A 25,463-nucleotide genomic window follows, 5' to 3' on the forward strand; every position below is an offset into this window, starting at 1 on the left:
CAAGCCTCACTACATCTTAGGTATGTGGCCTTGAGGACATCAATTACCCTTTTTGTGCTTCGGAGTTTTTCTCTGTAAAGTTGGGATAAAAGTAATACCTGCCTCATAGAGTCATGCATATTAAATGAATTTAAATGAAGAAATCGCTTCAGACCAGTACCTGGATATAAGTAGTTGATAAATGCTATCGTGATTCATCAAATATTTGTTTCTCAAATACCCTGCTTAGCACTATGAAAGAGGGTGTAGGGAGGGACAAAGTTCAATCAAACACAAGTCTAATAGGGAAGATAAAACAGGAACAAAAAGAATTATAAAATAGGGCTTACATAATACAAAATATGCCTTGAAAAGCTAAAATTTAAAAGTACTAAAGACAAATGTTTTAAATATACTTTATTTTAAAATATGGGCTTTGGATAAAGGGAAGAATTGAATCTATTTTACTTGAAGCATTCTTTTTTTAACCGAATAATTGAATCTTACCTGTTGAAAGATTTCTTCCCAATTCTAACACTTAAGTGATAATTTTCTTTGTATTAATGTCCATTCATTATCCCCTCCTGTACCTGAGGGTAATGTGAGTTTGCTTTGTGAATGTGGATAAGACTGAGACATTCACATATTACTTGCTCCTGCTCTTTCTGGACAAAAGGGTGTCTGACCTGGGGATATACCATTGAGGTGGGTGGTGGAATCATAGCCAACTGAGGAGAGTAGCCGTATGTTAGCACTGCGACTCTCACAGCTAAGGAGTCTGTCCTCATGAGACTGAACCTACATTTTCAGATAAGTGAACTCTCTCTCCCCTTCTCTAGTAGTAGTTGTAAAGTTACATACTTAAGACACTGGTCTGTAATATGTATTTTACATATAAGGGCTATTTATCATTTAGCCAGTACTATTTACAAATTCCACGGACAACTTGATATTTTACTGCTGGCGGAAATAAAATGTGCACTGCCAAGCATGTCATGAAGTTCCCGAGACCTGCAAGACACATAGCCTCATTTTCAAAAATTTCAGAGCCACTGGGTATGCATTTAAAAATGTTTTCTACTGATGAATCACTAAATTCTACCTCTGAAACTAATAAAAAAAAATTTAAAAATGTTTTCTATTCATCCCTTCTCATTCCCATAAAATGTCTTTCTTAAATGTTATTGCTGGGAGCAATATTATTATCATCAAAGGTATTTCTAAATTTTGGTTTCTCAATTGAGCCTAAGTACTGAGTAATAAACATAGAGGTAAGACAGAGCTTATCTAGAGGAAAACTAAAAGACTACACTATTGCAGGATCTTTTTGTATTAAGAGACAAGGCTAATGCATCCTCTTCCACTGGTATCTGCTAACATGGACTGAATGGCTTTGTCCTTCAGATCTCATATAGAAGGTCACTAATTTATCAGTGTTCTGTCAGTGAGGACACAAATGTGAATATGACACAACCCCCTCAGCGATGGGGTGCTTTACTCCACTGGGGAGACAAACAGGTCAGGGGATCAACCACCCCAGTTTTGTAGGACTAAGGGATTTCCTAGGGCATAAGACTTTCAAGTTTTTTTAACTTTTTTTTTTTTAACTTAAATTCAAGTAGCCAACATATAGTTCAGTTATTCATTAATTGCACCCAGTGCTCATCACATGATGTGATGAGACTTTCAGTTTTAAAACTGCGACAGTATTGGGTAAATTGTGACAAGAAGAAAAGGCAGCTTTAGCTTTGTCTGATGGTTCAGGGACAGCCTCACCAAAAAAGCGACACTGAAGCAGATTCTAGGATGCATTTTGCTAGATGGAGAGGGGCACTTCAGGAAGAGACTAGTGCATACAAAGGTGTTCAGGAGTATTCAGTCCTGCTTAGCTAGAGTAGGAGGCGAGTGAATACACAGGCACATGACTGCCCACGGCTGGCACAGGAGGAGGAGTCAGGACGAGGGGATGAAAGCTATAAGCCTAGAAAATTAGCTGTAAGTCATGGTGCGGGGTGTGGTTTGGTCAGAAAGTCTCCCCACTTCCATTAGGACTCTTGTCTAGGGGACAGCTGTAGCTCTCAAAGTCTCTGTCATGGAGGAGATGCCTTATTCCTGAACTTGGGGGGCCATAGTATGAGTGTTACCCTATCAACCAAATAGCAAAGTTATGGTGCTCCCTGAAATCCTCAATCATTTTTGCATCACTTACCAGCCACTCCAGTGCACTATGTATTGTTGCTGTCTGGGGCTCTGAGGGTAAGTAAGAGATGCTCCAGGACTGTGAAGAATCACATGATCCAGGAAATTAGATGTTGCTGTGTGCTGGGAGGTGTGAGCATAATCTGACCTGTAATATGCTCTTTGTTGAACTGGGTTCCGACTGATTAATAAATTATTTATGAGATGTTAAAATGTGAATCACACTATAGGCTAAGCCTGCTGAACTCCATATGTCACTCAGACAATGGTAGACACGTACAACCACGGATACAGGAGTACTTTGGGGCCTGACTCGAAGGAGTGTCAGAGAATCAACACAGACACTCAGAATAGTGAGCAATCATGCAGGTAACATCATTGATGTCTGCAATTATCCAGGAACGAGGAAGCCAGGTAGAGTGCTAGTAAAGAGGGATGGATAAGACTGGGGCAGGACATTGGCCAATTCTCACAGTCAACAGGACATGAAGAAACTCCAATTCCATATAATATCAAAACTCCCAAAGTTTCTAGCTCCAATTACCATAGTAAGAAAAAATATAAAAAAGTATTATGCTCAACTATTGGTTCTTTATTACTTTCCAGACCAGGGAGAAATAAAATACACAGCAATTCCTTTTACATGCTAGAAAGTTATGCAGGAAGAATTAGAAAACCTGACAAAATTTAAAAAAAAAACTTTTATTTTGATATTCAGAAAACACTTTTATTGTGATAAACCAACTGTATTGGTTTATCACAGCAAATGGCCTGAGTGTGGGCAGGAGGCTTTCATTCTGAGAACTGAAGGACCCTGGAAAGAAAGGCATGGGGAAAAAACTGTAGTCGGAATAGAGGATAAAGGTTCAGCAGAACCAAGAGCAAAGAAAGGTGGAAATAAGTCTCTTTAATGTTTTTTTTTAAGATTTTATTTATTTATTTGACACAGAGAGAGAGACAGCGAGAGAGGGAACACAAGCAGGGGGAGTGGGGAAGGGAGAAGCAGTCTCCTCACTGAGCAAGGAGCCCAATCTGTGGCTTGATCCCAGGACCATGGGATCATGACCTAAGACAAAGGCAGATGCTTAACTGACTGAGCTACCCAGGTGCCCCTGCTTCACGGTTGTTTTCAATAGATTGCTTTTTAGGGAACAAGTATTGTTGCAGAGTTTTCTGTAATTAGCACACGATCTCTAAAGTTATGCCGTTATCAGAAGAGCAAAACTTCATAAAGATTAGGTGACAGTTTCATGTTGCCTTAATGGGGTATGTATTTTCACATAATGTGTTTGTTCCTTTTCATAACACACATGAAGTTTGGGAAATTTAGGCCCCGCACATTGGGCCAAGTCTGTATTTTTCATTCTGAATCTCTAAATAAGGAAGATGAAAGGTGTGATGTTGAATATTTCAGAAGAACATTCCATTTTGCACACTTTTAAAGTTACTTTGTTCTTGCTCGGATTTAAATTATTTAATAGATGTCACAATTTGGTGGAAAAAACCAATCGTTTGGAGAATAAATGTCCACCTTGTAAAGAAAGGAGAAAATAAAAGGAGAGTGGTAAATGGTAGAGGGGGGTGGGAACTAAATTTGTTGAGCAAATGCTATAAGCCAAACCCTCAGCGAAACAGGTTCCATACTTTTCATTCACCTACTCCTCAAAAAGGGTCAGCAATTTTCTGCAGATCTCACAGTAAGGGGCAGATGTATGATTCACACCCAGCTCTGGGCAGTGCCAAATCTAACAACACTGATTTATGTGGCTCTGACACAAATATACTCTTGCTTTTCAAGTGACATAACTTATGTATACATAGGCATGGGCTGTGTTTGGTAATCATTAATATACTTTGCCCAGATGATTCTGAATTTCTTTTTCCCAGGATTCACTGTGAAACTGGTAATTTCACAGGATTGTAAATTACCTGCTGATTTTCTGAAGGCAAACATTTTGACAATACAGCCCATTATTTTGATTAGTACATATATTTTTTTTTAATAGAAGCCAAAGACTATGTACCTAGAAATATGGGTTTCTATGTGTATGTGTATGCATGTATGTTTTGCTTACTGTGAAAAATGTAATGGTAATGAGAACACGGGCAAGAAGCCAGGATCCCTGGCTTTGTATAATGTAGTTTTTAAGCCAGACGAGTCTCCTTCAAGGATTACCTTTTCGATTCCTTTAGGGTCAATCCTAACTCAATTTTCTTGAATGGTGCCCTTAAAATTCTAGAAGTTGAACATGGGCTATGACTCTGGCAATTATGATGTTGATAATAAGATGATTCTGCACTAGTATTTATGAATAGGTTAAAGTTGTATGTGAGTAAGAATGAGGTCGTCAATAACACAAATATGCATGTCTTGACTCAGATTCTGAAAAGGGTATGTTAGGTCCTGCTGAGGTCCAGTGATACAATAAGAAATGAAAATGAGATACTTACTCAGCAGGAAATTCCTTACATGCTAACACAGTAGGCTGTGGAGCGCTGGTGAACTCTCTCCCCCTGACCCGCTCCTAATAGGCACCTGTAAGCTGTGGACTCGTGAGGAATAAGGGGGAAAGGGGAGCCACGTGCCCTCTCTGCTATGCTCAATCTCACGTGGACCTCTCGGGTTTCACTAACATGAAAGCCACTGACGATGAGTCTGAGTCGTCATTCTCTCCTATTTGGGGGACCAAATCACTCTCTGGGGTTTAAGCTACATTTGAAGATTAGATCGGCCACTCACTCACTACCTTTGTGAAATTCCCCTAATATATCCAAACTACAACTGCCCATCTAGAAATATCCTATTCACCTCATAGGACTGTTTTGAAGAGCACACAGATAAAACATATGAAAATGTCTAAAGATGAAACATGATGTGAACTAAAGTTGATTTTAGTATCATTGTTATATTCAGAGTACAAGAGTTAAGTATAGCCTAAATATGGGAAACATAAAATCTATAAATTCCTGTCCTGGGTTATAACTCTATTCTGCCACCTACTAGCTTGACAGCTTGCCCACAAAACAGAAATAACAGCATAGAAAGTAAAATGTCATGGCGATGATGATGATTAAATGAGTTACGTAAGACAGCAACTCCCTACCAAGTGCTTACTAGATGGTAGCTATTAATATCATTTTTCTGGGCTAATAGTTACTAAGTATTTACACATTAGGTCAATGCCACAAAATAAATTACTAAGTAATATCAGAGGGAAAAGGACAATTATTCCTATCATTTTATCTATCTGAAACTATACTCACATTTTTTTTTTTGCACCCAATTAAAACGGAAGAAAGTGAAGTAAGAACAGGATGAGGAGACTGTCAGCCTCCGTACATGAGTGTTGTGCTTAATGGAAATTTGAACTAACGTTTTAACGTTATGGCAAACTTAACACATGGTACTTAATAAGCTGTCAGAAACTACACACCTAATGTGAGTTTCTTCAAGACTAATTTAGTGCGAAACCAACTGTATTGGTTTATCGCAGCAAATTGACTTTCTTTTGCCTCTAGTAGATCCAGTTAACCTTCTAAGCCAAAGAATAATATTTTTCCTCGACAATTTTAAAGTTCATCTTACTTAGCCAGATTGAGTTTAAACGTGAAATTCGATAAAACTTTCTGTAATCCATCTGTTTTTATTATACAATTAGTTGAGTCTATTGTAATACAATTTCACCAGGTTAAATATGAAGTCGCCTATTAAGTACTAGTAATAAATAATGTGTAACAATGTAACTTCATATCATAAAAAAGGGGGCAACAATATTCCCTTTGGATGCATTCAGCCTTGAAAATGTGAAAAATATAGTTCTTATGCTGACTTTTTGTTTATAAGCTTATCTTTATCTTTGTGCCCTTTTAACAACAATTGTAATATCATTTCACGTCTGTAGATATCAAAAACATTTATATTTTTTTCATAGCTTTGTAAGGAGATTCTATTATAACCATCCACCCTTTTAGGAAGCCTTCTTTTCATAACACTCATGTGATAGCGTTGTTAAAACCATTAAAATAATTTTTTAAAAATGGTTAATATATATGTTATTGTCTAGCCAAATAACAAATGGAAATTGAAAGAAAATGCTTTCAAATTTTAAGTATGCTCTGATCAGCAGTTATAATGAGAAAATAATGAGGCTCATACAGGAAAATGGCCAAAGTTAGCCTTGTTAACACAGGTGCAGTGGATATTCCTTGAACTAGAAGAGACCTTAGCAATCACCTAATCCAAACCACTCATTTGACAGAAAAAAGCCAGGGAGGTTAAGTGTAATTTTGTACTCTCCTGTGAATTCAGAATCATGTATACAAAAAGGACAACTATTACTAACATCATCGTCTGTGACACAACATGAATTTTGAAAAACATTATCTGCATATTGAAAAAGATGAGATTAAAGTTCTCATGTGGGGGTGGAAGGCATTACATTTTACCCACTTAGGGTGACCAGCCTGCCTTTTATTCAGTAATAGGCTGCCCAAAGAGTGACATCAATCAGCCACTTCCTCAGTTGGACTAAGCTCCCTCATCTCTCTGCCAGTATTCATATCTCTCTGAGATGAATGTGATTCCAGTTATGTATCTATTAAAGATCTAAAAGACCTGCATGCCAGCCAAATACTTTAATTCCAGAAAGAATTCTTTTCTAATACCAAAGGGGGGAAAAGTGGTTGTGTTGTTTCACTACGCTAGTTTTCAACATGCCGTGATCCTGAGGGATTTTTAAGATAATTCTGACTCTATGCAATTTTCACTTTATGTGCTAACTTTAGAACTTAGTCTCAGTCTAAGATATGACTCCAAAGTATGTGATGATCCAGCATGGTAGCATGAGACAACAATCCACAATTCACCCACAAGAAGCCTAGCATGTTTAAGCCAGAGAGAGAATAACTAAGCTATATAAGCTAACTGTCGTACACATTCTAGAATAATAACAATGATCTCTTTGTGTGTTATATAACATTGCCTTGGCAAGAGGCAAGCAGGATTGTGCCGTGAAAGATGGCGGTAGCTTTCTCTGGGTTGTCTCTCTATGAGCTACATTGGACTGGGGCCCCCTCCTCCAGCAGGAGGGACAGCTCTCCCCACAGGCTCTGCGTCTTCTCAGTGCAGGAATAAAACTCACCACACGGTTCACACCTGGCTCAAAAGTTTGTCTGTGACCCCTTTGGGCAGCAGTCCCTCAAATATAGGCTGTCTTCCCTGACTGCATAAGGATAGGTTCAAGTTCTCACAGCACTACAAAAATGGGGGAGAAGGAGGAAGTGTGGTCTTTCCTTGGGAGCACGCAGTATGGTGTTTCCAGTTCTGACCATTCCTGTCCTCTCTCCCAGGGATGATGAGAACTCAGGGACTGTGCCCCCACATTGCTGCCTCTCCACTACGTTCCCCTGCTGCCTCTCCACTAAGTTCCTCTGCTTTGTGCTACTGCGCTACATGCCTGTGCTTAACCTCTGCAGAAGCACCTCACCAAGAGCCCAATTTAATTTGCTAGATTCAAAAAAAAAAAAAATGCCTAAACACAAACAACTCCTCCCAAAGTGTTTATGAATATATTCACAAATACATTCTGAAAGAAAATCTGATGCTGGAGTGAAAATTCCCCTGTCTTTTATTACTGACTTCAAGACAAAATAATCCATTAGAATTGTAAAAATTATCAATTTTTTTAAACATTTATATGTAACTCTGATGCCAAGGGTGAATAATTCATTGTTATTTGTAAAACTCCACCTGCAATTAAACTAATTTAAACTTCTGAGCGCTCAAAACATTCTTCATATGGAACCCAAAGATTTGTTAAATAAGGTGGTTTATGAGATCAAACAGTTGCTAATAAGAGTGTTTCTAATTACAGAGTCAAGTTTTCTTTCCTTCATTTGCAAAGACATTCAGGGGAAGAGAAGGTAACTAGAATACAGAGCACATTTTAATCAGATGAGAATGAACCAGCAGTGGTGGAGGCCCTCACAGCATGAAAAATTACCTCTAACCTCAGGTAAGGAGTGGATGAGGGCTATGCATTCAGATCTTGACTGGGTGGTTGTGGTAAGAGGATGGGACCTGGGACTTCATTTTGATTGAATGGATCACAGTTTAAAAATATTTGAGAGGCTCTGGCATGAAGAGTAAAAGAAAGCCATAAGCCTTTGTACAGATCTGTGGTTGAACCATAGTGTAAAGTAATTTAATAACAACTGAAATTTTATATAATATCAGTAAGGGGCAGAGGAGGGAAGTAGGAATCACCAGTTACAAAGTATCAGAAATATGGGGCACCTGGGTGGCTCTGTGAGTTAAAGCCTCTGCTTTCGGCTCAGGTCATGATCCCAGGGTCCTGGGATCAAGCCCCACATTGGGCTCTCTGCTCAGCAGGGAGCCTGCTTCCTCCTCTCTCTCTCTCTCTGCCTGCCTCTCTGCCTCCTTGTGATCTCTGTCTGTCAAATAAATAAAAAAACAAACATTTAAAAAAATAAAAATAAAAAAAACAAAGTATCAGAAATACTAATATAATGTAAAGAGCATAGGCCTGGGGCTAGGGTGCGTCCCTCACTTATGAGGCTAGATTGCTTTTTTTCTTCCAGGCTGAAAGGAGTGATGCTACAGAGCATGAAACTGGCCTGGCTCAGAGCAAAGAAGGTAAAAATGGAAGGCTGCCGCCTTAGCACAAAAGAGCTGCCTATAGTTCAGAAGAGATCAAGTATCCCATATTTACTTCGATATATTTGTTCCTTTTTTTTTTAAACTGTGAACTGATATATGCTTGTTTAATAAATATGAGAAAACATTTCATAAAGTATAGACACTTTATATTAATGTAAAAACATAGCTACTCTACTGAACTCTCTCTCTTAGTTCTATGAGGCATTAGGCTTCATCAGGCTTCAACCTTACTAGCCATATGGCCTTGGAGAACTCAATGAAGTCCTCAGAGGACTGGTTCCTTCTTTTGTAAGTGCTGTGATTGTCAGCTGGGATAACAGATGTGAAAGCATATTAAAAGTTAAAATAGTGCCTTAAACATTACTGTCTCTACTATTACTTTCATAAATCCCCAGTTACGTAAGGTGACATGTACTATAGATAATTATGACAAAAATAACGTCCTTGCAGATTATTCTGAAACCTCAACCCTTTAGAAAGCCACAGAGACCTCTTACTCTGCAGTCCTTGCTTTATCATTTCCAGAGGCTTATGGAATTATCACTAATTCTAAAGGAAAAGCATTCTTTATTCCACATGGCATGCTCTCACCATGAGATTAAATTACATATTTCTTATAAATCAAATAATTTCCCTTAGAGTTGTTCACTTTGAGGGGCATATTGTAATCACGAATGAGCTACAGAAGTAATGCCACAAGTTGAGTCCTTATGCATGTTATTGGGATACAGAAGATAAAAATAACTAACATTTATTGAGGATGTACTACATACCTGTTTATTGCTAAACACCAGCTATGGAATGAGACTGCCCAGGTTCAAATTCTGGCTCTATTATTTAGTACTTGCAAAACTATCTGTACCTCAGTTTCCTTGTGAAACAGGGATAACAATACAAACGTCACAGGGTTTTTCGGGTCTATGTTTGAGTATTAAATGAGCTAGTATATGGAAGGCACTTAGAATACTACTTGGCATGTGGTAAGTGCAAAAACAAAAGGTCTTGCTCTCCTCCCTTCTCTCCCTTCTCTCTCTTTCTCCTCCCTTTCCATTACCCGTCTACTACAGATCTCACAGCTGGGAAGTTGCAGGGTTGACATCCTGTGATCCTCTGCAGCCCATACTTTTGGCTTCTAAATGACCATAACTGATGTGACCACATGCTATTTTTAAGATTTGGCTTAGTATAGAATACCACTAAGCACCTTCATCAACAATGGCACTCCAGTTTGGTATCTTCTATGACATAACTTTCTAAGTTATGTCATAGAGTTAACATAGTTAACTCATAGTTAACGCATAGTTAATTCATAGTTAACTCATAACATATGTCATAAGTTAACAAAGAAATGATTTCTTTGTTAAACAGCTGTCTAAAAAGCATCAAGAAAAGTTTTGCCAGTGTCTGCAGATCGAGGGGAAAAGCTGAAAGTTTAAAAAAATTAACTTTCCCTACTGGAAAAACAATTCTCTAAGAACAAACAGGGTTTTAAAAGGGTATTCTTTTCTGTTTATTCCTAATTGGAAATGTTTTACATTTATGCTGACTTGTAAAAAATTTCTGAAGTTAGGAAGTTTTTCTGGAAGATTTAGGAAACTACTCAAAGCCATGAAGGAAAGAAACATCCTTAGGATATGATTCTGAGCTGAAATCCTCTCTAGCTACTTTCCAACTTGCAACATCATGACGAATACTCATCATTAACCATGAAATGAATGTGATTTTCCTTTTACATTTAATGTTACATTGAAGATATTATGCGGTATCTTTCAGACTTTCTGGAATTGTACACAAGTAACATTTTATAGTAGCAGATGTGTGACATCACATGAAAAACTTGTAAAACCTCTACATGAAAATCACATCTGTCAGTCCCTACTATCATTTTAACTGCAGTTATATGGTTTGCTTCTCTGTCTGTGCCAGAGGACGCAGCTTTGCATGAAAGCTGTTCTAGGAAATTGTGTCTTCTGGACTAGCTAGTTAAGCAAATTGTGTAACTGCCATTGAAAACCAAACTGTACCCAGCAGACATAATTTCACAAAAGAGGAGGAAAAAAACCACATTTGTACAAAGTCACAGCTGTTCAACTCTACATTTTGTACTTTTTTCATTGAAAGTTTTTTTTTCTTTTCTTTTCTTTATGAACAGTGACAGTTACATTTCTAGTTAGCAACTTTAGGACTTCTTAATACATTGCTAAGTGTTATACTCTCATGGATTTGGTGTCTGTCAGGAAAAATTGGGCTAACTTCTTTCTGCTGCTCCACAGAAGAGAAACTTGGTCCATCTGCCCTGTCTGCAGATGAAATAAGGAAAGATGTTGAGTGGGGCCCATTGTTTTCTAAAATGCAGAACTGTGTGCTGCCCCAACTGCTCCAAGCAGTGCCAACAACCCTATGTTGAGGTCCACCCAGTATGAACTCCTTTTCCTTCAGGCCCCACACGTCTTACTACCAGTGGCCATGTTGTCTAGAACCATCCCCGAGTCACTGGGAATGGAACAAAAGACTCAGAATGCTTGGGTCAGAAGACTGTCTCCCCAGCTGTGTGCTGTATGACCTCCCCCTGTCGGACATCTTTCCGTGACTGCAAAACTACTAGAGGTGGGCCAGAGAGGAGACATTCTCCAGGGACCCCTCATTTTTCTTAGTGATGAGTCTCAGAGGTTGTTTACAATATTATAGATTTTGAGTGCTCCATTTACTGGATGATGATTTGGAGCAAGACTTTGGAGTCTAAGCTCCTGAGTCAGAGTGCCTAGGTCTAAGTAACAGCCATTCCTCTCAATACCGGGTGAAACTGGGTAAGCTACTTAACTTCTTCAGCCAGCATTTCCCCGTCTGCACACTTAAGACAATCTACGTCATTACCACTATAGTGAGGATTCCAAATGTGCTAAAGACAGCTGAGCACTTCACCCAGTTCATGGCACATACTAAGTACTCAATAAATGTTAACTATTTTGATGAGACAGTAATGATGATGGCGGTAATGATTTTTCTGATTTTTGAATACATTAAACGTATCAACTTAAAACTGAATTTGCACAGGACAGATTGATGGCATAGAAAGGAAGAGTCAGTAATAGTGGTCAAAACGATTCAATCCAGGTATTTCAGTTTCTAGTTGTATAATACTTTCCTACTGTTGATTGCTGGAATTCCTATCTCCTTGTCTAGGGCTGACAAGGAGAAAGAGGGCATGTGTTTGGGGCGCCTGGGTGGCTCAGTGAGTTAAGCCTCTGCCTTTGGCTCAGGTGATGATCTCAGGGTTCTGGGATTGAGTCCCACATCGGGCTCTCTGCTCAGCGGGGAGCCTGCTTCCCCTGCAGCACACCCCCCCCACCCCGCCTGCTGCTCTACCTACTTGTGATCTCTGTCAAATAAATAAATAAATAAAATCTTTAGAAAGAAAGGAAGAAAGGAAGAAAGAAAGAAAGAGGGCATGTGCAACTATGCCAGAGGCACGGGCTCATTTCAACCTGTTATGACCTGCTGACGACAGAGGGACCACAGTGCGACTTCTGCTCCCAGTGGTTAGTCTATTAGAAGAGAGCAGCTGACGGCTAAGTTAGACTTCTAGTGTCCTAGCATGGGCTTCTTTTTGCCATTAGGTGGAAAGGTGGAATGTTTGTCATATTTTGTAACTGCACCTCTAATTCTGTGAGTGTGTGACTAAACACTAAAAATGATAGCTCTACAGAAAACCCATTGTCTGTCATTATGACTAGAATTACTGAATCAACATTTTCTTGAATACAGATTTATACTGAAGACCACCTTGCTTTGTTACATTAACTGAATATTCATATGACAAATTTCTATGATTCCAAGATACTGACATCAATGCTATAACTATAATTATAAACAGTGCCCTCATCCAGGCATATTATATCTTATACTTATGATGTCTAAAATGAACACTTGATAGAGAAACTTGCCTTAAACTAGACAGTTATTGTTCTTCTGTATAATTAGCTCTAAGAAATTGGTGACCTTTTCCTAACAAACATACTCTGTGTGCTGAAAGTGACAACCACTGTGCTCATATATGTATCCGTACAGTTTCCACCAAGACTACTATTTAGAACCATGCATACCTTGTGAAAATAATAGTGTAATGGAGATGCAGCTCGGTTTTTTTGAACAGTTAAAGCAAACCACATAAATAGACATTTTCAGGTAAAATAGAAAAGTTGTCTTTGTTGTGATGGAAGATATCCCTGATTTCAAGCAATGCTTACATTATATAGAATAAATTGAGGTATTTTAATTATTTTGATGAATTTTTTCCAAAGGACATTTCTGAGCAATATGGGAATATAATTCTACTTAAAATTATCTTTAGGCTTGAATTATCTATCTCAATTTTCTAGTCAGTTTGAGACAGCCACACATCTAATTATTGGCATTAGTATATGTTACAGAATCATGTAAGGGGGGGGATTATGACAAATAGTAGAACAGGATATAATCGGAAGAAAGTTAAATCTGACTCACTAAGTCCCGTGTCTGTGGTATCACAATCACTTGAAATCTAAAATTATTGAATGTGTTAGACTGGTTCAATGATGTAAGACATGACTGGCTAACTTAGGAACAATTTCTGACTATGACAGTGAATGCATGAAAAATGAAGGGGAGAAATGTAGACAAATATAATCTAAGCAAAAACAAATAAAAAAGACAATCATTTGAAGGATAAGAATAATGAGGACAGTTATCTTTTAGGGTCACAGCTAGTGTCCACCAGCAGCAGCTCTTTAATGAAAGACAAGGTAGGAAGCACTGCTTTCTGATGGGTTAGGTGTCTCACCTCTATGACAGATAATTAAGGCAGAGAAGAAAGGTTTGAGTTAAATGTTATTTTCCACACTGAAGCCAGCTTGGAAGCATATGAGCACATGGAAGAAGAATCTGAAGAATTAGAATAGGGTGGGGGTCAGTAAGACAAATTTGGCCAGTTACCTGTTTTCGTAAATAAACTTTTATTAGATGGTAGCTAATGCCCCTTCATTTAAGTGTTGTCTAATGGTTGCTTTCAAGCTTCAGGGGCAGAGCTGAATAGCTGTGACAGAGGTCATAGGCCTCCCAGAATATTTGCTATCTGGGGCTTACTGGAATTTGCTAACATCTGGACTAAAGAAAAAAAAATCTTATTCAGTGAATTCTGCAAAGAAGTGTATTAAACATGAGATCTGGTTTGTCACGTCCCTCAGTTCTCTTTCCTTACATAGAACTACCTTGGATTTCAGGTGTAATAGCCTAGGCATAGTGCAGCCTGACTTAGTGACGTAAAACTAGGCAGCATTTCCTGGAAACTGGCAATGTTGGTACATCTATCCAGAAGCTGCAGCTATATTATTATTAAAATGTGTGTGTTTTTATTGATTAGCAATGTAGGGGGACCAAGGTGCCTTCCTCATATCTATATGCAAGTGACGTCCCTTTATTTTTGCAATTAGTGACACCTCCAGGCATTTATTTTACTTTTTGCATCTACTGAGCATCTGCCTGACATTGGAGTATTAGATACTATAGAAGAAAATTGCAAGGTGCCTGGGTGGCTCAGTGGATTAAGCCTCTGCCTTTGGCTCAGGTCATGATCTCAGGGTCCTGGGACCGAGTCCCGCATCAGGCTCTCTGCTTGGCGGGGAGCCTGCTTCTTCCTCTCTCTCTGCCTGCCACTCTGCCTACTTGTGATCTCTGTCTGTCAAATAAATAAATAAAATCTTTAAAAAAAAAATTGCATGAGGTAAATGAGGTGAATTTTCCTGGACTGGAAATGACTGACTGTGCTACCAAAATTGGGGCTTTTCCAAATAAAGATGGTGTTCAGAGTATCCAAGCTCATGAGAAAGATGCTCAAGGACAGGAAGCCCACAAGCCTTACTCACCAGTACTTCCCTAGCACAAAGAAGGGCTTGACACTTAGGAAAAGCTCAGTGACTGAACACTGTTAGCAAAACAATTTCGCAATAATGCCATTCATCTCCTACCCTTCACCGTCTAGATTATTACTGTTAAACAGAATGTGGTTAGAGAAAACAGAGATAGATCTTGATAAATAATGTGAACACCTTTAGTTTTTCAGTTTCTGCATTTCTTGGGTAGTACACTTCTCATAGGCAATGTGTAGGCTTTGCTATTCACCCAAATAACATTAACAACATTACAATGAGGAATTTAAAAAAATTCTCTATATTCTCTATCAGAAGAGGGGGTTCTAGAAAAGTAAGCTGCATATTTAACTTTTGGAAATTATGAATACTATTTGATTTTCCTTAACGTCTATATAATTTAATCCCTAATAGGGGCTTTATTTGAAATAAAATAATGGATTGGAGAGAGAACTCATATGCTAAGATACGTTAAAGCAATGCAACCTCCATTAGGTAACAAAAAAGTCTAATCTACAGAAAGAAAACTACTGATTTGAAATGGGGACTTAAAAGGGGGAAAAAAATCTAAATTTTATTTCATCCTTCCACTGGAAAGTATGGCTGCTTCATTTAACTGGTTTTGAAATCTAGTTTAATAGAACATCTCTTTGGCACAACTAGTCAGTTCCCAACATTTTGATTGCAAAATGAAGGGTGCTTACTTTGATATCTTTAATTATCACTCATTTAGAGGACAGTGTGAAACACTTTTCCAATTGGTGTTTTAGATTCATGAGTCAAAGGAAAAGAATGACAAATTAGCCACAGCTGGAGAAGGAAGAAACAGCTAGCTGGTGCTCCTGGAGTCTTTGCGGACACTTCCAAGTAAGATGAAAGGGAGGTAGGGGCACAGCTGGCCATGCATGCTCAATAACTAAAATACTAACACAGTTTCACCACATATTAGTAACAAATTAGTAGGAAACTTAGAGACTTACTCAACATAATAAGTGCCATATATGGGATCATCGATTTTTTCCCAGCCATACGGAAGCTCTGAAAAATAAAGAATTATTTCTTTCAGTAAAGATGCAACAGATATCACAATTTCTAATAAAAAGTAATCCGATTTAATTGTTCATGGATTGCAGAAGTAGTCCACCAAAGTAGAATAAAGCATTCAGAGTCAGCACCAAATTTCTGACGCATATTTGTACAAACTACAAGAAGCACTGACTTGAAAATTGGCATTTAAAACACAGAGCTCTCTCCTCTGCAGATAGACTGCTGGGTCTAGCTGTTTATCGCATGCCAAGCGGGAGGATGGCACGTCCTCGTGTTATCACCACTCAAGGCAGTCCAGAAGGCAAATTGCTTTCCTGAAAGTGCATACAGTTTTCTTATTTATTTGTATTGTTAAAAGGAGTATTTCAGGATAAAGATCATATTGTCAAAATACATTTCCGAGGATTGCAAACTGTTTCTGATGACTGAAACAAAGGCATTATAAATTCTCAATTGACATCCCACGATTCAAGATGGTTAGCTTGCTGTTCTCTCCACATGGGTCAGAATTTGAATGCTGCCAGTATACTCTCTGGGCATATTTTTTTTCATAAAGTCTAAAATCTTAAACCCACTTGCCTTGGCAATATGGTTCATATTTCCCATTCTTCATGGCTAATTTTCATACATACCCTTTTAAAATATCAACAATACTGTAGAGGCTTCTATAGGCAAAAACATGCTATTTGAAAACAAGGCTTTGTTGTATGATACTGTTTTCCAAATACACTGTGCCTTTATAATTTTTAAAAAGTTTTTAAATCCATTGGGACGCCTGGGTGGCTCAGTGGGTTAAGGTGCTGCCTTTGGCTCAGGTCATGATCCCAGGTTCCTGGGATCAAGTCCCACATCGGGCTCCTTGCTCGGCAGGGAACCGGCTTCTCTCGCTGCCTTTGCCTGCTTGTGTGTACTTGATTACTCTCTCTCTCTCTCTCTCTCTCTCGCTCTCTGGCAAATAAATAAAATCTTTAAAAAAATATTTTTTAATCCATTTTTTATTGTGTTTTGTTAGTCACCATACAGTACACCATTAGTTTTTGAGGCAGCGTTCCATGATTCGTTGTTTGTGTATAACACCCAGTGCTCCATGCAACCCGTGCCCTCCTTAATAACCATCACCAGGTTCACCCATCCCCCCACACCTCTCCTTTCTAAAAACCTCAGTTTGTTTCCCAGAATCCATAGTCTCTCATGGTTCATCTCCCACTCTGTTTTCTCCCCCTTTATTTTTTCCCTTCCTTCTCCTAATGGCCTCCATGTTATTCCTTATGTTCCACAAATAAGTGAAACCATATGATAACGGACACACTGAGCCTTTATAATTATTAACTCCTATAAATATGATGAACATTACATTCTTCCTGATAGATATTAATTATATATAGAGAGAGAACTTGGAATCTAAGTCAGATATATTGGCATGCTTTAAATGATATATTTAAATGAACTTTAAAATTTTATTATTGTAGTAATAACACATGTTCACTGTAGACAAGGCATAGTTATAAAAAGAAAATTAGAAACATCTGCAATGTGACCATCCAGAGATAACCACTATTAATATTTTGGTGAATATCCAAAAGTATTTTCAGACATAGATAATTACAAATAATTTTTAAGAAATTACATCATACAGTGCATATTGTTTTTGTAGCCCAATATTTCTTCCTAACAAGATAACCAAAGGCATCTTCAATGTGAATGAGTATTACTATACAATATCACTTAAAAGCAGTGCAGCGGTGGTCTGAGGTGTGGCTAGAGACTGTTTGAACCCATCTCTTCTGTTGCTGAGTATTTGGGTTTTTCCAGTTTTTACCTGTTATATGCCAACTATGTTGGACTTACTAAAACCTACATCTTTCATTATTTTCCGAGTCCTTAGTCATAATAAATTCCTCCAAGTGGAGTTTTGGCATAAAGGGCATACACGCTTTTATGGCTTTTGATATACATTGCCAGAGTATCACTGTCCCACTCGCAAAATAGAACAGGTTGTAATATTACTGGGGGGTTTCTGAATGACTTTGTTTTTCTGCACTGTCAAATTAAAAGCAGGTAGGCAGTTCCTCAGCCAAAACTTTTAGGGACATTTAGTTTTGGAATTAAGAATTTTTTTGATTTTCAGAAGTTAACATGATGCAAATGCCTACTTTCCCATAACACTCCAAGCAGAGTCTGGGGAAGCAGTTTATAATCAAACACGTGACTATTTATGCAACCAAAATAATGTGATTTGCACTAAAAGGCACAAATAAGGAGTACTTCATATCAGATAGCACAGTTCTGCTTCCAGAGTGTCCAAGTCAGGTTACATTTTGCTGCCAAATGAGTTACAATGAGTTACAAAAGGCAGTTTTTAGAGCTTTCGAATTTTTGGATGTGCAGATAAAGTACTGGTGCATTATTATTTTAAAAACCAAATAAATTGATTTTAAAATAGCAACCTGTAGTTGTTTTAAGTCACCTTTCTTGGGTTGCTAGCTGGTTTGAACATTTTTTATATGTTTACCCTCAGGTAATTATTTTTTCTTTTGAACCTTTCTCATTTTTTAAAGTCAATGCCTAAGAGTTCTTTACTTATAAAGGATATTAATTCTTTATCACATGTTGCATATATGTTTTTGAAGTTTGTTTAGATTTAATTTTGTTGAACATTTTCATTAACACAGATATTTTAAATATTATTTGGTAAATTTCTCAGTGTTTCCCTTTATAGGTCTGTCACTGGAGCCTAGCTTAAATACTGAAGATATTTTTCTAGTGTTTCTTTTTTTGTTTTAACATGAAGTCTAGACTATGACTTTATTTTACTTAGATTAGTCATGTCTTCATAAACATACAATACCTTAAGAAATTTTTCTTCAAGATGATAACAACAGTATTACTGAATATTTACAATGACCAAGGTACTGATGCACTTTCCATGTGTTAACTCATTTGCCCTATCAGCAACTCAGAATTTAAAATTCCTATATTCTGCTTTTAGAGGTCTTAACCAATTTAGATATCAATTTAGACACTCTGTCTAGCACAGCATAAACAACACTTAATTTAGATTAAGGACAATAACAGTCCAGATGGTTTTCACCAAATCCCCCAAGCTATTGGAGAATTTGGCTATTAAAAAGAAGAATCTGTTTGACAGATATCTGCTGAGGGCCCTTTCCAAGCAGCTAAGATAGAAAAATATACAGAGGATAGCAACTGATATTATGACTATTTATTAGTATGGCTGAATACATGAATCCATAATTATAACAGGTTTAATATCATCTTATGACTATAATATGTAAAAAATCATATTCACTAATATATAGCTAACATGGTTAATGTTACATGACTAGTCTTGTGTCTTCTTTTTTCAAGTCCTGTGTCTTACTGGTATTGTTAGATGAAAACATTTCATGATTAAAATTTTAGAGTAAAAAAAAATTTAGAATCATATTTTATAATGTAAACCGTTTCTTCACTTATTCCTTGTCTTTGAGCTTTGAGTAAATTACTGATTCTAAGCAATGCATTGCAAAAGTACAGTTAATTGATTCTTTATCTTTGTAGATTTGCAATGCAAACTATTGATTTGGCATCCTGCCCTACTTGCCACCAGAAAGTATTCATCAGCATTTACGGGGAATCTGATTTGTTTTGCCTTACATATCAGTAAATTTTGTTTGCTTGCTTATTCCACATTTCCAAAATAAATTATTAATTCATTCCAAGACAAAATCTATTCTATAAACATTTATACTCTAAGTATTAAGTATTTCAAGCATTTTCACTATTAGTGTTCCATGACTCACATTTTTTGGGGAGAGGGGAAAGTAATTTTATTAAAATTTTATTTCAGATATATGAATTGCAACCTACTTTTTCTTATATTTTCTACCACATTTGGGCCAAGGTGAGAAGAGACAGCAAAACATAATGAGAGCTAAATGCTATGTGCTAGGCATTGTTTTAGGTACATTATGAAAAATAAATCACTTAATCCTCAACACTGACTGGACTTGACTTAACCCTCAAAATTTACAAGATGAGGAAAGGGAGATACCAAGAGGTTCTAACAGTTAATGGGTCGATTTTTAAACTCATACGTCTGAATTTGGAGCCTGCATTTTAATTACTTTATTAACTTATTAATTTTTCATTTATTTATTTTGAGAGAAGACAATACACTGTAGCTCTAACTTTCTGTTATAAAGACCTGTTATTGAGGCGCCTGGGTGGCTCGTGGGCTAAAGCCTCTGCCTTCAGGTCAGGTTATGGTCCCAGGGTCCTGGGATCAAGCCCCGAGTTGGACTCTCAGCTCAGCAGGGAGCCTGCTTCCCCCTCTCTCTCTGCCTGCCTGCCTCTCTGCCTACTTGTGATTTCTGTCAAATGAATATACAAATTCTTTTTTTTTTTTAAAGATTTTATTTGACAGAGAGAGAGAGAGATCACAAGTAGGCAGAGAGAGAGAGAGAGAGGGAAGCAGGCTCCCTGCTGAGCAGAGAGCCCCATGTGGGGCTCGATCCCAGGACCCTGAGATCATGACCTGAGCTGAAGGCAGAGGCTTTAACCCACTGAGCCACCCAGGTACCCCTGAGTATACAAATTCTTAAAAAAAAAAGGCTGTTATTCATTTCATTTCAAATATTCTGCAAGGAATTAATGAATGAATGTTACAAGAACCCAGTAACAGATCTATAGATCAGCTCATTTGTAAATGTGGCAGAATGGGTACACAAATCTATGACCAATGAATAAAATGCTGTGTGTATGAATATGTACATGTGTGTATGTGTGTATTCCCCTTAGTGACGTTTTCTTGAGCAGCAAAGAAAGGTCAAGACTAGAATGTTAATGAAAAACTGCAAGGTTTTCTGCACTCATAAAAAGACAAGTCATAAAATATACTTAAGATTATAAGCCGGGTAGTATATATCTAGATGATGAAAGTTAAGAAAGTTAAGATTCACCTTTCACTGTGAAAACAATCTGGACTTGAATTTGTTTTTGAAAACCAACTGCTTCTCTTTAAAAGTAAGCTAACAACTGAGAAAAAGAATTTCCAGTTTTGTACCTCTTGCCCAATTAGGCAAGCATGTAGCTTGCTGCTCTTGGGTCCTGGGTTACGTAGACTACTGTATTCAACAATACCTGACACATTTGAGAATGATTAAGGTCACACTAATGAAACAATAACATATACTGTGCAGCTGGGGAAAATAAACACTTGAGATCAACAAGGCTAATACTGCATTAAAAACTGTTTTAATTGAGATTTTCTTCAGGCCATGGAACCATGGAGCAAATTCAGTGATGAGCTATTCCCGTCATGATCCACTCAGCAAAAGTCTGTGTTACTCTTGAGATTAACTTGTAGTCAGTCCAGACTGCCAGAAGAGCAAAAGATTAAAAAAGGCACCCAGTTACACCCGGATTCTGCCCTGGCCACCAAGCTATATTTTTTTACTTATTTGCTCTTTCCAATTTATGTATTTGTTTGTTTGTTTCTGTTTGTTTTATCCATTTTCAATGCAGAAAACCAACACTCTTTCATGCGACCTCATGAGAAACAGTTTTCAGGCTGGGACTGGGAAACTTGTAGAATCCAAGGACAGTATTTCTTTTGGAAATGGGACCTGGATACTGTATAGCTGTAAGAAATCTAGGATGCATTACCTTAGGGTATCTCAGAAAGCTCCCTTTCATCTCACTCAGTCTTTTAAACGAAGCCACTTTTCTCTGTGTCTATGTTTTTCTCTCAGCTCCATTTCATTGTGTACATCTTCTTTCTTTTCTACTGACTGTCTACTTTTGCTTGCTCATCCTGCCCATGTCCTGGAATGGCCACCCCATACTTGACTCTATGTTCCTTTTTATCTCAAGCACTGAGAGCACTACTTAGATTTCTGAGCTTCTCAAATCTGTGACCTGTTTCCCCAAAGGACTCATGACTCCAGCTCATTTTCTTCAAAACAGATTCAAGTTACTTGACCCGGGAGATCAAGGTAACAGTTACTCTCAGGTCAAGAATCCACCTGCAGAATAATTTGGTATGGCTGGCGGCTGCGTCCTTTTGGTAGAAACAAAGCCACATCTGGCAAAGTCAAATAGAGGGGCATTCCGTAAAGGAACTGGTCAGTACCCTTTAAAAGCGTCAAGGTTCTGAAATAGAAAAACAGACTAGGTTTCGTCACAGTATGAAGGAAACTATTTAGACAGGGAAACTAAATGCATTGTGGGATCAGGTCCTGGACCAGAAAAAGGACATTAATGGAATGACTGGCAAATTTCAAGTAAGGTTTATAGATTAGTTAATATTCTACATGAATGGTAATGTCCTGGCTTCAGTAATTGGACTTACGAAAGATGTTAAAATTAAGGGAAGCTAGGTGAGAGGTACATGGAAACATTGTGGTATTTTGCAATTTTTTTGGAGGTCTAAAATACTTTCAAAATGAACACTGAAAAGAGCTATTTTACCAACTCTCCATATCAATTAGATGACTTAGACTTCATTAATATTCCATCCAATATGTGTAACACTGAACTCATTGAATAATGTTGATTTTTTAAACAAAACAAGAATGTAGGATTTTGTATTTACATTCTTTTTTTATATTATGTTGAATTTTTTTCAAGAGACAATTCCAAGAGACTTAATTTTGCTATTCTATCGTTTTGGGTTTTTTTTTTCCCCTTGTTGCCTATCTTTCTGCTTCCTGGAGAAACTAGGTAAATACATTTATGTTTAAAGTATTACTGCATCTCGAATCTTAGAAGATACAGATTCAATAATAAGGTTTAAAATCTGGAATCAGGCTTTGTTCCTTTTCTGGGGGCACTGCACTGTCCTATATGAGCCACAGCATGGGTTATGTTAACTCATATAAGGTTGTGTGGAGGCCCATCCTGGGCAGATTAAAATTCTCTCTAAAACCAGAAAGGCAGATGAATTCAGGAAGCATACAAAGTACTAAAATATTGGAAACAAGAACAGAGACCAGAAATGAGAAACCATTTCCTTTAACACTATATTACTTTTTCGGACTTTTTTTTTTTTTTTTTTTTAATTTAGACTCTTGCTTTTGTGTTTTAGAGGTAATGACATTACAACAGAACATAAAAAAACATATAAAATTTCCCTAGTTCAAATAATATTGTGTATAGTATACAATATGGTAATTGCTAATACTCATAATAAAATCTTCTCCCCAATCTTCATTAGATTTTTGCTGTACACATAGTATACGAATTAGGAAATATAATTCAATTTTTTTCTGGAAAAGTTACATATAACTTGTTTCCAAGAAGTTCTTAGGAGTTTTAGTAGTCATTAGGAGTATAAGTAAGTTTACACAAGAGTCCTCAGTGTGAGTTTTTATAGGAAAAAAGGAAGAGAAGGATACTGTGCAAGAATAAAATACACAAAAGATGACATTTTAAGTTAATAAACTTTATTATATTTTGTCTCTTCTTTTCCTATATTCAACAATGCATTTGTAATTATAAAAGTAAATTCTGGATACATTCTAATTTTTAACAAAATCCATTCAATATTGATAAGTGAAGAAATGTGCACTCAATAATGTTTTGGGGAAAAGCTAGCAAATAAGATGTGAACGTTCGCAACGCTAACTTAAAGATAGCAGAGTACTGCAATCTCTTTGAGACGGTGACAAGAAATGGTGGCTGGAGGGCACAGCACAAGAAAAGAATACTGCCTGGGAAAGTCTGGTAAAGACTCAGAAAAAGTCATATTTGGTTTAAGTTTGCAAGCACCATTTGAAGGTCAAAAAATGATCAACCTACTGTTTTTCTTTGTATTACTAGAGCTCTGGGAAAAGGGCTGGCCATAAAGTAAGACCTGGGAAGCAAAGTATGTGCCAAGAACTTTGAAATATACAACTCCAGTTTCCTCTTAACCTGTTTAAGTCTATGCTTATCCATCCATTGATCTATTTATCATCATCATTCCCTTCAAATTATTTATTGAAGTACGCTGGGCTTCTATACTATAAAGGCTGACATCTAAATTTTAACCTCTCTGTATGTCCTGAAAAGCCATAACTATCCACTAAGAGAGCAATAAAACCACCCATAATGCATACCTACAACATAATTAGGTGAAAGAAAATACAATGAACTCAAAAGTTACATGTAAGTAGAGACATAGTTGCCCCAAACCAGCAGAGTCAGCCCCTTCTGAATCAGAAAGGTGGAGAGTCTGCAGAAAAAAGGAGAGGGCACCAGGAGGGAGGATGAAAAAACAGACAAAATCACTCACGGAATGATAAATTCCTATCCTGTGTGGGGAAATGCTGACAGCAGACCTGGTTGATCAGAACACAGCTGCTGCGGGGTTGAATGCAAGGGGTTTGCAAGTGAGTAGAATGAGAAGTGGAGTCTTGGGAAGGCTCTGCTTAAGAAGAAGAGGGGGCTGATGTCAATGGAGGAAATGGCCCTTAGAAATTTAGTTATGATAGGAAAGAAGCATGAAGTAGAAATTAAAACAGAATTCTAGGACAATAAGACATACAAGTACTCTCTCTGTGGGGAAAAATGTTATTCACTAAAGAATCAGTACTTCACAAAAGAAACAGAAGAGGGTGCTCCTGAACTGGCAATGTAATAACTCACCAAAATCCCTTATTTTCGCTTGTATAAAACTGTTAGTTGGTCTATGAAAAAAAAATTCAAAATCAACAGAAAATAGATAATATTCATACTTTAAGAAATCAAGAATAAGAGTCATAATAATATAGCAAATGGAAATTTGCTACATTCCATCAAAAGAAAACAAAAACAAAAACACAAATGAGAAAATTGTAATGAATCTCAAGATATTTTGAAACAAGCATCTATAAACATAGAAAAACCTTTTGAATCAAAATTTAAAAGCTCTGAACAGACAAAAAGCATAAAGATAGAAGTGACCAAAATCAGAAAATAAATTAAAAAAAAAAAACTATTTGAGACTCAAACTAAATTACAAGCTGCCTAACAGAAAATAGATTCAATTGAAAATATAATAGGGATCATTGAGGAAAGACATAACAATAGTCAAGAGAACAAAACAAAATAAGCAAGAGGTAAAAAGAATCAGAAAATAATCATTAATATAGAGGATAAAGATAATCCAGTATATGTATAATTGGAATACATGAAGAAGAAGAAGAAGAAGAAGAGGAGGAGGAGGAGGAGGAGGAGGAGAAGGAAGAAGAAGAAGAAGAAGAATGGGAGAAGGAGAAGGAGGATGAAGACGAAGAAGAAAAGGAAAATAGAACTAATACTTGAAACTATAATTCAAAAAGAAAATAATTATATCTATTGAAATGGCTCCCCATGTACTTGGAACATGGTCCCAGAACAATTTCAAGATATACACCAGTACACTCACACACACCACCCCCAACACATGTACATACACGTGCATGCGCACATGTGTTAAAAATATGTACGAACTGGGGCACCTGGGTGGTGCAGTTGGCTAAGCGTCTGCCTTTGGCTCAGGTCATGATCTCAGGTTCCTGGGATCAAGCCCTGTGTCAGGCTCCCTGATCAGTGGGGAGTCTGTTTCTCCCTTTCCCTCTATCTCTCTCCCCACTCATGCTCTCTCCTGCACTCTCTTGCTTTCTCAAATAAATAAATAAAAAAATTTTTCTTAA

General features: G+C 37.3%; 1 protein-coding gene across 3 annotated transcripts in view; it reads right to left on the minus strand.

The window, feature by feature from the left end:
• Positions 1-25,463, minus strand: part of MAGI2 (membrane associated guanylate kinase, WW and PDZ domain containing 2) — a 1,365,890-nt gene that overhangs the window by 313,907 nt on the left and 1,026,520 nt on the right. For all 3 annotated transcript variants that reach the window (XM_047694173.1, XM_047694175.1, XM_047694174.1), the window contains exon 7: positions 15,741-15,798. In XM_047694173.1, coding sequence (XP_047550129.1) covers positions 15,741-15,798 — 58 coding nt within the window. The remainder of the gene's footprint in view (positions 1-15,740; positions 15,799-25,463) is intronic.

This window comes from Lutra lutra, chromosome 11, assembly GCF_902655055.1.
Source record: "Lutra lutra chromosome 11, mLutLut1.2, whole genome shotgun sequence".
Classification (NCBI taxonomy): Eukaryota; Metazoa; Chordata; class Mammalia; order Carnivora; family Mustelidae; genus Lutra; species Lutra lutra.